Genomic DNA, 14,127 nt, shown 5'->3' on the forward strand with positions numbered 1-14,127 from the left:
AGACTAGAAGCTGAATTGAGAAACAAGGCAGTAAAATGTCAAAGGTCGAAATTATTAACATGCATCTCAAAGTAAAAGGCTATCCTGTTAAATTCTTTCACGTGATATTGCTAGTTAAAAATACTGTATATGTTAGTCACGCTATTATGTTATGATAATAGTGTCTGTAATGTAATATAATGACATTAGTTCTAGGAATGTCAATCCCAATGTTCAAGACTGGAGGACCCGAGGACAGAAGAAATAAATACCTTAACTAAAAAGCATTTTTAACCCGTTTTTTGTTATTGTCTTACAGTATTTTGCTAGGCCTCTGTTTGTTTGATTAATTTAATTAAATTCAACCATATGTACAATAAATTACCTGATCGTAAATAATAAAAAGCATTACATATAACTGTAATATTTGAAATTTGTTTGAAAATGATCGCACATATTCACATGTGTTTTGGCTTTTCATCCGTTCTTCTGTCTTTTCTTCTGTTTGTCTTTGTGTGACGGGGTCTACAGCCACAACAGCACCTCTGTAGGCTATACTTAGGTATAGGGGAGCTTGGAGCTAAAAGCTAACATCAGGATACTAACATGCACAAAGTGCCAATGCTAACAAGCTGATGTTTAGCATGCTAACATGTATGAACTAACTGGTGGGGCTAGATGAAAAGTCAGGGGATCAGGAGAGCCATTCGGGTTCATCCTCAACGCCCAATGAACAACTTTTTTATAGAAATTCGATGATAGTTATTGAGATATTTCAGTGTGGACTGACCTATTGACCTACTTTGCATCCATAGACCCACACAGCTCGAATCGCTACAAACATTGTCAACAAAATGGATTAGAGGCAAAACATTTGCACTTTTATTTTGAAAATCCATTCCCTCCTGTGTGCTCCTACATAATACTTATTAAGTAAACATTGACCTTGTGAGCTCCCATCATTGTAAACCCGTACCTGGGTAACTTCAGCTATCTAGTGACCTAATGACTCAGACATGAAGGCAGCAAATGAAAATCCTGTCCTCTTATTGTGCACACATGCATGCAAACACACATACACACTCAGACGTATACACATACAGCTCCTGCACACGCACAGAACATTGAGTCTTTGATAAGTTAATTCATATTGCAGAAGTACTCAAACGACAGTAAGTTAGAATATTAAGGCCTTAATTTTACATTTCATAAAAATGACTGGGAACAGATTAGATCTGACATGAACTCAGAGTCAGTGTGACAACAAATAATAATATTATAATAATTATCTTTAGATCATTCGAAAACTAACTCTTTGTGAGAAATACGTTTAGGACATAGTATATTAGACGGGGTGACGTCACTCGGCTGCAACTTCAACATAATTAGCTGGGTAGAAGCCCTCCTTCCCTCCGCTCAGCACTCCTCGACACCAACCCTGATCGTCCTCCTCCTCCACCTTCAGGAACACCTCACCTGGGATCACAGAAAATAAAAGTCTGTCAATCAGCATATTAAAAGTTGTTTTAAGAGTAAGTTTTGCATGTGTCATGATTAGCCGATTAGTCATTCTTAGTTTACTTTGACTTTAAAGTACTACTAACCAACCTCACTGAAGCTGTCTAACTGACCACCTTACTTATCATTTACTGTACGAAAGTGGGTCAAAGGCATGTTAAAAACACTGCAAAAACACAAGATGTTGTTCCTCTAAAGGCCACTAGGTTTCTGTTCTAAATCAAAACACCCACTTTATTCTCAAATACATTTTTATGGCCTATTATATGTAAGTTTGAAAAATATAAGCACCCAATAATTAAATTATTTCCTGAAAGTTAAGGAAAAAGATTTTTGAAAAGAAGATTTTGATTCTGATTTTGAAAATGTAATAACGCCTGAAATTGTGCTAAAAGTAAGTAAGTAAGTTTAATTGTACTGTCTGTACTTCACTATATGATATCAACATCTATTGTCACACTCAGATAAAACTACAACACCATCATACAGCAAGATAAAACCTTTGATAAAGTGGTGGCTCATATTTGAACTTCAATAGCCAGAATTGAAGCTCTGAAAGATCAACTAGCCTGTCCAGCATCATTTTAGAAGGATAGGATGCATTTGTTTTCTCACTCAGAGTTATAATGAAACAATGATGACAAGTAAGTATACAAATCGTGTCAATTGTAGCTTTAAAACTGAGAATAACACAACTGAGTGTTGTCACATCACACTTGTGTCACCTGCTTTAAAGGACAGCTCATCGCCCTCTTCTCCCACGTAGTCGTACAAAGCTCGCACCTTCACACCCCCAATCATCACGCTATCAGGAGAAGACGTGGACAGGAAACATGAATATGGCTCAGAATAAAATGCACATTCTTCTCTTTTTGTTTATTAGTTATCAAATATCGACAGCACTACACTGGATGACTTACGGTCGGCCATCTTTTCTTTTCTGGTCTCTCTTCTTTCTGTTAAGCTTTTTTACTGGTGGGACCCATTCCTGATGGGAGAGACACACATCTGGGCTTTAAATGTATCCACTGGGGTCAAGACAAGACAATATTGCCACATTTAGCTCATAATGTTTCTAACGTAACAATGACATACATTAATCTTTGGCCAGTCGGTGGGCATGCCAGGGCCGTGGTTGTTCTTCCACCATTTGAGGTCCTCTTGCTCATTGATGGACATCAGAGTTTGGTGGAGCTCACTGTACACCGCCTTCACACTGACACAAGAGTGCAATAAATACACATAACCCCTGCCTGACACTGTACTCACACGCGGTTGTCTGATGGATGCTCACCTCTCATTGTTTGTGATGTCAAGATGTCTGTGGATGGAGAGGAAGGCCTGCTTTAGAAAGCTGATCCTCTTTCGCTCCTCCTCCTGCGACTGTTCAAAAATGGCCTCCATCTCCTCCATGTAGCGAGGTGTGTAGGACGTCACGTCCTCCAGTAGTTTCTCGTAGCGGTCTCTACTCTGCGGGTAGAGCGCGGAAACAGTTTTATGATGAAAAGCTGCCGTACAGGAAGAAAAAATTTCCTTTAATGGAGGGCGAGCTAAAATGTGTAAATCCTCTGGTGCTCTTTACTGTTCCCACGCTGGGCTCCATAAACACTGAGCAGTGTAACAATAACACATCTCCATACAAGGGAAATGCTTGGAACAGAAACGCTACGTTGGGGCTCGTGTTTAGAGCTGCATCACCACATGCAGCAGGACGACACAACTTTCTTGGAACGCAACATGTTTAACTGCGTGGCATGTTGTGAGTCAGGGACTGAATTTAAATGTTCTGTGAAAGAAGCCCTTAGTCAACATGACTTACTTTGACTGGAGCAGTGCAGTGTGTTAACATCCTTCCTCACCTTTTCTTTCTCCTCTGTGACCTTCTCCCTGGCCTCTGTGACTTTCTGCTTTTTCTCAGGATTCATCTCAGAGTTTTCGTTTGCTTGTTTCTCTTTGTCGAGGGCTGTCTGCTCCCTCTGACAGGACTTGTGAAATGCAACCCTGGCCTGCTCCAGCTGTTGGATACACATTCACACAATTTATTTGCTCAAAGTTTAACATTTTGGTAAATTTGCTTGTTAGCTTTCTTGTCAGGAGTGAAATGCGCAGTAGGATTTTCCTAAAAAAAATGTATAGACTAATACAAAAGTAATCCCTCTCAATCATCACATCATAGCCCACTAGAAGTGTGTCTGCATCAGGAGCGAACCTATGTTACCCAGGTCCTATGTTCCCCAGGTCCTATATTCCCCAGGTCCTATGTTCCCCGGGTCCTATGTTCCCCAGGTCCTATGTTCCCCAGGTCCTATGTTCCCCAGGTCCTATATTCCCCAGGTCCTATATTCCCCAGGTCCTATGTTCCCCGGGTCCTATGTTCCCCAGGTCCTATATTCCCCAGGTCCTATGTTCCCCAGGTCCTATATTCCCCAGGTCCTATGTTCCCCAGGTCCTATGTTCCCCAGGTCCTATGTTCCCCAGGTCCTATATTCCCCAGGTCCTATGTTCCCCAGGTCCTATATTCCCAGGTCCTATGTTCCCCAGGTCCTATATTCCCCAGGTCCTATGTTCCCCGGGTCCTATATTCCCCAGGTCCTATGTTCCCCGGGTCCTATATTCCCCGGGTCCTATATTCCCCGGGTCCTATATTCCCCAGGTCCTATGTTCCCCAGGTCCTATGTTCCCCGGGTCCTATGTTCCCCAGGTCCTATATTCCCCAGGTCCTATGTTCCCCAGGTCCTATATTCCCCAGGTCCTATATTCCCCAGGTCCTATGTTCCCCGGGTCCTATATTCCCCAGGTCCTATATTCCCCGGGTCCTATGTTGCCCGGGTCCTATATTCCCCGGGTCCTATGTTCCCCGGGTCCTATGTTCCCTGCTTTGTATGTGACGGACAGACCAGGGAAATGCTGAATTAAATCAGCAAAGCCATACATATAGGCTTATGTGACCGGGGAACATAGGGATGACCCCTCTGCATCTACAAAGCCAGTTGCCCAATTGTAAGCACGAATCCAAGATGAAAATACAAAAATGGCTCACACAGTGCTGAAAAAACAATGTGAAGTTGGCTTTCACTCACTGGCGAGTATTGTAAACCTTGTTGAGCGAAGGAGGAGCCAACTTTGATTGTTGTGTTCCGCAACAACCAATCCTACTCATTCTGCCTTAAAATGTGAAGCTATGGCCAGGAGATAGTTAGCTTAGCTTAGCACAAAGACTGTAAGCAGGGGGATATACAGTCAACCTGGAGCTGTACAAAGGTAAAAGAAACAAATCTGCCAACCAGCACCTCAAAACCTCAGTAATTAACCTGTGATATCTCAATTAATGGATTTATACAAAACATAGTGACTTCCTGAGGCCAAAAAAATATAACACCTCCCCATAACAAAGTAATGTGTTATTAATACACTGGCTTCATTTTGTACAGTTATGTATTTTATAATTTAAATGCCCACATTCTCCTCAAAGTTGAATTTTTGGTCAACTGATTTTATTTAAGTTTAGTGTTAATGTGTTTGTACCCAAACTCCTGTAAAACCACAATGTTTGGATTTTACACATACTAACAGCCAGGCTAGCTGTTTATGCTAACTGTAACTCTCTTCTGGGTTGTTTCATATTTACTATAAAGACTAAGAGTGGTCTAGAGAGGCAAAGTCCCTCCCCCTCTGGTGGACCTTATGGGACCTTAGTTCAGAAAAAATATGCATGGTAGTGAACGCAGAGAGACAAATGTTTTTTTTGTTTACGTTTGAATTGTGCCATGAATTACACATATGATTGTTGGTCATAGTACAACTAAGTTTTGTGTGAACGACAACTCGCGTCTCGCACAACGTCACCTTTGCTCGCTTGCTAGCTAGCTAACTTTTTTAGCTAAGTTCCACAACAACATTATCTTATCTGATGTGTATCATTCATCAACTTTTTTATCAGCCAAAATGAAAAGAACGATTAAAACCCGTTGCTTGTGTGAGTAACATTACATCCCAGTAAAATACACACAGGCATTATAGCTTCAGCAAGACATCACTTACGCAACTTTGGGGTGAGTAGTTTTTCTAATTGGGTATTTTCACAGCTTTAATGATTAAACAGTTAAATGATAAACTGTGGCTTTCTGATAGGATCAAATGGGATCAAAATATGTTTTGTCTCTTCCTGTTCACTACTTTACAATTTCTTTCTGAAATAAGGTCCATGCAGGGCACCTGCAAGAAAGTGAATATGTGTATTTCCCAATATGTTGAACTATTTCTTTAAAACAAACGGATTTACCAGCTCACGGAGGTAACTCCATTTGGAAATAAAGACCACAAGCACCGCAGTTGAAAGCTGTGGGAAAAGGCTAGTGGACTAAAGATTTGGTGTCAAACCAAACCGTTGCTAGTTACAACAACTATTACAAGCATGTGCAGGACACAAACCTTCACTAGCTTTTTGGACCAGGGTTTCTGCGCACGACTAAAGCTTGTGTTGTTGCTGTGGCTCTCCCTGAATCCGCACAGGATTTTCTTTGGAAAGGTCTCCTTCTGCCAGGTCTTCACCCTGCCCCCTTCCTCCGCCATGAGTGACTGGGAGATGGAGGAGTGGAGGGTGGACAAATGCTCGGTGGAGGTGAAGAAACATTGCCACGCCCTCATGAGGGATCCATAAAGTGGCCCTGTAGAAGGAGATAAGGGGACAGACTGATAAATGGAATAACACAGAGCACAGAGGTGAGTCATGGAACCAGTAGAGAAATAATGACCTTCATCTGTAAAGTTTCAAACCAGCACAGAAGCAGCCATTTAATAGCAACCAAGAGGTAATTTGAACTTGATGACAGGTGAGATGATCAAAAAGGCCTGCAATGCATGTTCTCCATCATGTGGCTTCGCAAACTTACGAGAATCAACTATGGACTTCCACTTGCTGCTCCACTGGCTGAGCTGCTGGGCGTACTGTTTTTCTACCTTTGCTCTCTCTACGAAGCAGGCCACGATGTCGTTGCAGGCCTGGTAGGACTGTTCGGTTCGGTGCACTGTACGCACATAATTCCCCGGCTGGGAGGAGGAAAGATGGTGATCATATGTCACAATAACAGGCTGCAGAATTCAAGTTGTACATTCACAAACACACACTGTTTTGGATTAATTTAGCTATTTCTAGGGTGGTAGTTTTCTTAGATTTGATCATAAACACAATCCTCACCATCCAGAAGCTCTGTTTCTTGCCATCCTCCGGCGACTCTTTAGGAAGGCTCGCCATTATTAGGAACGTGTCTGTTTCAAAAGCAAGAGATAGCTGTTTGTCTCATACCAAAGAGTTGCTCGACTGGTTAACATGCATAATGAGCCGGGAAGAGAGCTTTTATTGGCAGACGGTTGACATTGATTATCATGCAACAGGTTGGACGTCTACACGGTGTAATTTGCAAATACAGCAGGCTGACTTCTCGTGAACCGAGCCATTCCCTCAGCATGGCAGCAAGCCTGATAGGAAATAATTGGCGGCTGAAACCTTGCAGTGTGTGTGTGTGTGTGTGTGTGTGTTTGTTGCTGAGCTTATTGCCATAACAACTTAGGCTAGGTGTTATTTACACTGTACAGTGCTTGGATATATCTAAGAAGCCCCCTGCGTGAGTAAGGGGAGTGTCATGCAGTGGCAGACTGGAATTCACAGGGGTGGGATCTGCCAGTAGGAATAGAACAGCTGCTCCGGCATTCTTCCTGTTGCCTTCCCAAAATAAACAGCGGGGAAAGGTCATCTTTCCCTTTGCTCTGACTAATACAAGGCCTATTAGAACCAACTGTCTCCCACTTCGATTCCTAAATGCCATTTGATTCGGAGATCACGACCACAAGTGCAAAATATATATCTGCTTTGGCAAAACAAATGGGAATGCAGGACTTAAAAAGGAATAGTGCCCAGATAGCAGACATATTCGCACGGCATGTAGAGCAAAGCACAAGTGGCAGCATACATTAGATAGAAATTAAACAAAAAGAAAGGAGATGCATGCACAAACACACAAAGGACAGTCACATTCAAGCCTATTTCTGTCTGGCTAACACATTGACACATTGCTGGCTGAGTAATATGAAAGTGACTAACCACACCTCATCACAAGACTGAGCATGACGGAGAGTCAGGCTCATCTAGGACTTTCTTTCCCTCTGCTTGCCGGTGTTATATTATGTTATTTTCATATTTTTCCTCTGCTTGCTGAGCTCCTGCAGAGCGGCTTCACTTTTTGACTTTGTCTGATCCTGTTCTTGTCTATACAGAGGAAAAGGACTTCTCAGTCAAAAGCTCATCCTCTTGTTTTATCACACAGAAGCGTATAATATTAGGATAAATGAAATATTTTATATATTGTAATTAAAAAAAACAACCTCCACCCACAAGTCAAAAAGAAGCAAGAAGTGGACAGCAGAGCAGTCATGCCCGGGAGCACTTACATTTCTCTCTGAATCACCAGTGATTACTCAAGTGACCACTTGTTACTGTAGTTCAAGGGCTGCTGAGGATTTTCTCTCCATTTCTCTGTTCGTCTCCCCCTCTCCCAGTGTGCCTCTCCTCCTCTAACACATGCTTCTCTCCCTCTCTCCTCTCTCACTGACCCAATTTTCCCCTGGCACTTAAAGTTACACACACACGCACACACACGTTGCTGATCTGAAAGTGGGCGTGAGACAATGAAAGCAGGGAGAAAAGACCAGAAACAAATCAGAGCATTTGCATGGTAATCACTCCGCTGTTAATTGGCTTCAGGGCAAACGAAGAGGGAGGAAGAAACTTACCTTTCTTGTTCTCCTCCCCCGTCAGCTGTGATAGTCTAGTTCACAGTCATGAACTCTTCTTCCGCTTTCCCCTCTGTTCCTACTTTAACCCCATCCCTTGCTTCTTTAACCCACTGGCTTCACTCCCCATCAGACTGTTTAGCTCTTTGACTATCACCCTCTTACTTCCTCTCCACTCTGCTATTAGAAAAACAGCTGGAAGGATCCCCCTCCTTCCCTCTCTCTGTGCCCGTCCCTCCCTCTGTCTCTCTCAATATGGTGCTAATGAGATGCCGAACCTTCATTTTGACCGTTCACTGGTCACAGAAACGTGTCAGTGTGGCACAGAGTCATGTGAGCTTATTAGTGAGAGTGTGTGACAGCAGGGGTGGGGATGTCCCATGCCCCTTTGTGACCTCCCATTCTCTCTGTAGTCAGGCCCAGAAAGACAGCATGTCAAAGGGAGTACAGTATGCAGCTTGTTCACCCACACACTGTTTACTCATGTGGGATTTGACTCTTCTGGATATTAGCCAGAAGTTTAAGGAGAACACCAGAGTGTTCATGTACCGACGTCTCCATCTGGTTTTTATTTTGTCAGTCTCGCTTTGCCAGGCAGCGCGGTGTCAGAGCTTGAGCATGTTCTGGCTTCACCGGCTTATCATTCTGGGATAGAGGAAAAGCACTCTGGCCTGTTTGTATTTCTTTAAACAAATCACACTCGTCTTGGGCAGAGCTAAGCAGAGAAGAAATATCCCAGCGTTATACGTTCAGTGAGCCAGATTTTGCTTTTTTTCAATACAGAAAATGGTGTTTATAATCAGACTTTTCAAACAACCACTAATTCTTAACAGCTCATCCAGAACCAGAGTATCTCAAAGACCAGTCACCACCCACCATACAAGAGATATTGTTTCTCACTTTCAACCTGGTTTTGTGGTCATTAGGCTCTATGAGGCCAGACATTGGACAAAAAGAAAAAAAAGGGGGCAATTGGTTTATTTGTTCAATGTCCCAAGGACCCCAATGGAAATAAGTGCTGCATCCATGAATGTTTGTAGCTACAGCATGTGTTATTTAAAGGTCCCATATAATGCTAATTTTCAGGTTACTAAGTAATTATATTTTGGTATTCTACTTATTTCAATGCTTTAATGTTAAAAAAACACACTTTTCTCATACGGTCTGTCTGAATATACCTGTATTAATTCTCCGTCGGAACATCCGTTTCACTTTTCTTCTATTTAAAGATTTTTTTTTCTGTATGCATTTATTGGACCATACAATTGAAGGGTGATGGGAAACGGCAGCGACATGCAGCAAAGGGCGGCTGCAGCGAGGACTTAGCCTCTGTATATGGGGCGCCCACTCTACCAGGTGAGCTACTGTAAGAGCACTGTAGCGGCACTTTCTACCAATGTTTTGTTAGTTGTGACGTACAGAAATCCTGGTGGCTCGTTTGAAGACACAGATTCTGATTACGGGCTGTGTGCAGGATTGAGCATTTTGATACTTTCACAGTATTGATAAAGCACCGCAACCTGCTTTATGATCACAAAAGACAGGGTTTCTCACCTTTTACAATATGGGACCTTTAATATCTCCCTTCTCACAATGCCAACTAAAGTCTAAGGTGACTTTAGTCGGTGTCTTTGAGGGTTACAATATGTCCCAGTAGAGATTTACACTTCTCCCAAGGGATGCCAGGTGACATTAAGCACCGGTTCACCCAATGTACAAAATGTGTTTTCTCACTTACCACACAGTAGTGGTTTCTGCTTTATGTACCAAGGTTTTGAGTCTTTTGAGGTTTCGTCTCAGTACTAAATCAAAGGAAATTTCGGATGAAAAAAATATACAACAAAAGCAGTCGCTTCTTGATGAAATGCTGTGGCCTGCACATTCAGCAAATCTCAACACAGTTCAATACCTATGGGAGATTTTGGACCAACATGCTGGACACCATCAAAAAAAACACTAAATGAAGGAACATCTTTTGGAAGAATGGTGAACATCTCTCCTGTGTTTTTCCTCTTTGGATGTTTTTTTTTTCATATTGTGAGAAGACAAATAGCAGCCCCACAGAAAAAAATACTTTGAAAACGATGAGAAATCAAAGTCAACCTGGTCAACTGGCACATACTTCAAAAAACAACAGCAGTATGTTAACAATTACATTTATAATACCATACTCTGTGCACCATGCTAGCAAACAATCTAACATCCGTCTCCATCCAAGTTGTTTTCCATTGCTTTTCATGCCTTACGGGCGTCTTTCGGTTTGCTGCATGAATGCAGCCACTGCTTGCTTTGAATTAAGCCATCTCATCTTCTCCCTCCCTGTGAGCTCTACTCTTTTGTCCTATTAGCTCACCGAGCCTGATGGGAATATAATCCTGGACCTGAAAACAATGTTGTGTTCAACCACCGCAGGGCTGCGACGAGCTGCTGCCAAATGACTCAATTCAAACACAGCACTTTAAATTGGATCATTATGTGAATCTGTCAGAAGAGGGAATCCAAGGAGAAATGAGAACCACGACAGGGCCATAGTTTATTTTAGCATTTATTTCAACAGCTTAGTTGTACCTCTATCATATTGTTTATCAGTATATACTTTAATTTATTTAAAGAAAAACTTTATATATATATATATTTATTTATATATACCTTTTATCTCTGCATACTCATACTGTATGTAGTCATATTCATTATGCATTTAACTAGACCTAAAATACTCTTTTAAATCATAGTATGTAATGCTTTCTACACTACTGCTCAGTCCTTTCACTTCTCAGTATAGTCCGTTATGAGATAGTATTGAGGAAACTCAGCATGAGAATACAGAGTCATAATTTTAAACTCACACAGAGATAATACACATTAACTAACATGTGTCAGCTTCACTGGGGGTCACCACAGGGCGAGCAGTATAGAAAGCATTTACAGAAAACTTAAAAATGAAAAATAGAACAAAACAAAAGCTTCAAAGAATTTGTCCACACCATTTGGAAGACAGAGATTCTTAAAAATGTTAACATACTTAAGGTTGTTATCTTTATTATACTATATTTGTATGTTATCATTGTCATCATCATCATTACATATGGATCTATAAATGATGTGGTTTTGCCTCGCGGGTAAATTCACCGCAGGGAAATGGCTAAACTGGCATGTTTAAAAAATCCAGTGTGTTCATCTTCCCCTCTATGCAACATATACAGTATTTACTTTATCACTCTGAAAAAACTGTTTAAAAGTGGGTCAGAGTATTTCTTTTTGTGTGGAACGGGGGAAACATTGGGGATTGTCAACTAGTGAGAAAAAAATAAGCAATGTTTTCTGACCATTATAAATATGTTTTGGAAAAGGCATTACAAAGAGACAGGTGTAGGTCAGGGAAAGCATTTGGCCACCGACACAAGCTGACTAACACTCGCACACAAAATCAGACACACAGACTCACAGAGGCGGAAGGTTGAGGAAGTCAGGCAGACAGAGAAGCAGTAAAAAGCCCTTTTTGATCACTGCACCTGCTGTGTGAGAGAGAGAGCGGTCAACATTATGGCATCAAAGACGACCCATCCGTCCCTTGACCTGTGCTATGGCCATAAACACCAGTGAAAAAGAAAAGATGATTTGCAGCTTGACATGCAAACCCTTTCCAGTTGCTCTCATATATTTCCCCTCTTTACTTTAAAATAATCAGGAAAATAATAAAAACGTTATTCCACAACAACATCTTCTCAATACTTGTACGTCCTCATTATGCACAACTTCAGTTCAACAGTTATAAATACCCTGGCCAGTTTGAAATGAATGATTGCGATCAGCACTTCGTACAAAACATATGGTTCTACTAATAGTGAATCCTGTTTAACATGTAATATATATTTAGTGCTCGCAAAGAACATACATAGAAAGCTTATTGGGGGATCCTTTGTGGGAATATGGCAAATATATAAAAAGAATACTATTGTTGTCTACCATTTTCTTCTATCATCATTTACAAACACAATCCTTTCTCTGATATTCTGACTTTGGCACCAGTATCACAGCCATTGGATTCTCTGATCTGCTTAAAGCTACAAAACTGATGTTAGGATGCCACTGTTTCCCTCTACAGGTCCTGGCTCAGCCACAATCGGCAACATTTGACTGGGGTTTACCCTTTAAGCAGCAACTTTTCTACTTTTCTTTGAACTCAGACTGAAGTGCTGTTAAGCAGCAGGTGGTGTGAGAATTCATCTGTCAGTGCGTGACAGTTTGTGTGTGTGTGTGTGTACATGTGTTTGTCTTTTACAGCACAAAACGGTGTGTTAATTAAATGCCTGTCCGTCAAAATTTGTATAGAATATTTTCAGTTAAAGAGCATAATTTTTATAGAATATTCTTAACTTCCTCATCCCCTTTCTTGATCAAAAGTCATTATACAAATTTCCAGAGTATCCCCCTCCCCTTTGTTCAACACACCCTGTTGATGTCCACTGTTCTTCTCTTGCACATCCTCTGTTATTGTCCATCTCTGTCAATTTGTTTCTCTCCCTTTCTTTCATCTTTGAATCGCCCCTTCACTCTCTCAGTCTGTGTCTCGGGGAGAAGGAGTGACATGCAAAGGAGAAGAGAGACGCCTGGGGAGAGAAGGAGGGCAAATCAAAGAATAAGAATGGGCGGAAATTAAATAAAGACGGAGCAAACTAAATGGGGCTGATAAAACAGGTTAATAAAGAGAAAGGGATGGAGGTAAGATGAGATAACTTATCAAATTATACGCTTCTAATGAAAAAAGGGGATGGCCCAGCTAACTTATATGGATGGGATGAGACACTTTCACTTTCCTTCACCATCCGGTGTTTCCTCTTTTCACATTTGACCCCGTTGCCTCTATGTGTTCCAGAGTCTATTAGTCCTCCCTCACCTGTCAGTGAGTTTCTTCAGCGCCCTCTCGATGTTCATTCGGTGACCCACACGTGTCACTCCCAGGTCCAAGAAGTCATCCTTGGTGAGCGAAGGCAGATGTGATCCATCTATCTCATTGTCTATAAAACGCTCTCTGTGTTCGGCAAGGTTTAGGTAAGCCAGCCAGTCGGCCACGTCGTACTTGGTCCAGTAGGGCAGGGGCTTGACAGCAAAGGGTTTGGCGGGCGGAGGAGGGGTGAGGTGGGGATAGTTGAGGCAAGAAGGGCTTGGGGGCAAGTGCAGTGGGGATGAGGCTCCGGAGAGAAAATGGGTGGGGGAGAGCGAGCGGGAGGCTAGTAGGGGGTTTGCACTCGGCACGCCAGATGGGGAGTACAGTGGAGGAGTTGAAGTCTTGTATGGATCTCCTAGAGGGAGGCCAGGTGAAGGAGGAGTGAGGGGCCCGGGAAAGTCGAAGGGATTGTTGTAGACAGGTGTGCTGGGAAGGATGGGGAGAGAGGAAGGCCTGGGAGGGGTGGGGTTTGGTTGTTCAGTGGAATAGATAAGAGGGCTGGGAGCCCGCCGGCGTGAGACTGAAGACCGCATCTCCTTAGTGGGACTGCACTGAAAATCAAAAGTCTGCCTGCGCATCCGATGCTTCGGTGACGTTGGGTACGGACAGTAGGTAGGGGAATGGGGAGGGTGTGAATGAACTGGGGAGGTAGGCATCTGTGGAGACGGGGAGCGGGTCCAGTTGCGTTGAATTGGGACTTGAGGGGAAGGGGAGACAGAAGGGGTAGCTGACAGATTAGGTGTCAGGATCTGACGATGCTGTGGAGAGGAGGTGGGTAAAGGCGAGGTTGAGTGGCCAGAAGGTGGGCTGTGAAATGCATCAGTGAAATCTGCTGAATACCTGAGACACACACAAAGAAGAAACTTCAGATAAAATAAGCAGATATACAAACT

General features: G+C 42.4%; 2 protein-coding genes across 3 annotated transcripts in view; both read right to left on the reverse strand.

Moving 5' to 3' along the window:
- Positions 1-838: 838 nt before the first annotated feature.
- LOC310960969 (protein kinase C and casein kinase substrate in neurons protein 3-like) lies at positions 839-8,439 on the reverse strand. 2 transcript variants are annotated; one of them, XM_083932867.1, is made up of 10 exons: positions 8,287-8,439; positions 6,695-6,765; positions 6,390-6,546; positions 5,929-6,164; positions 3,357-3,512; positions 2,792-2,967; positions 2,593-2,713; positions 2,418-2,485; positions 2,223-2,302; positions 839-1,455 (listed from the first exon to the last, which is right to left on the reverse strand). In XM_083932867.1, the coding sequence occupies exons 2-10, from the start codon at positions 6,749-6,751 to the stop codon at positions 1,340-1,342; spliced, it is 1,167 nt and encodes a 388-aa protein (XP_083788993.1). In that variant the 5' UTR covers positions 6,752-6,765; positions 8,287-8,439; the 3' UTR covers positions 839-1,339. The 2 variants fall into 2 exon arrangements, with proteins under 2 accessions (XP_083788993.1, XP_083788992.1); XM_083932866.1 differs by lacking the exon at positions 8,287-8,439 and adding an exon at positions 7,945-8,136.
- Positions 8,440-12,844: 4,405 nt separating this feature from the next.
- Positions 12,845-14,127, reverse strand: part of LOC310961138 (SH3 and multiple ankyrin repeat domains protein 1-like) — a gene marked incomplete at both ends in the record, with an annotated part of 29,021 nt that continues 27,738 nt past the window's right edge. The window contains 2 exon segments of the mRNA XM_083933107.1: positions 12,845-12,896; positions 13,184-14,074. Coding sequence (XP_083789233.1) covers positions 12,845-12,896; positions 13,184-14,074 — 943 coding nt within the window.

This window comes from Echiichthys vipera (assembly GCF_963691815.1).
Source record: "Echiichthys vipera genome assembly, chromosome: 18".
NCBI classification, from domain to species: Eukaryota; Metazoa; Chordata; class Actinopteri; order Perciformes; family Trachinidae; genus Echiichthys; species Echiichthys vipera.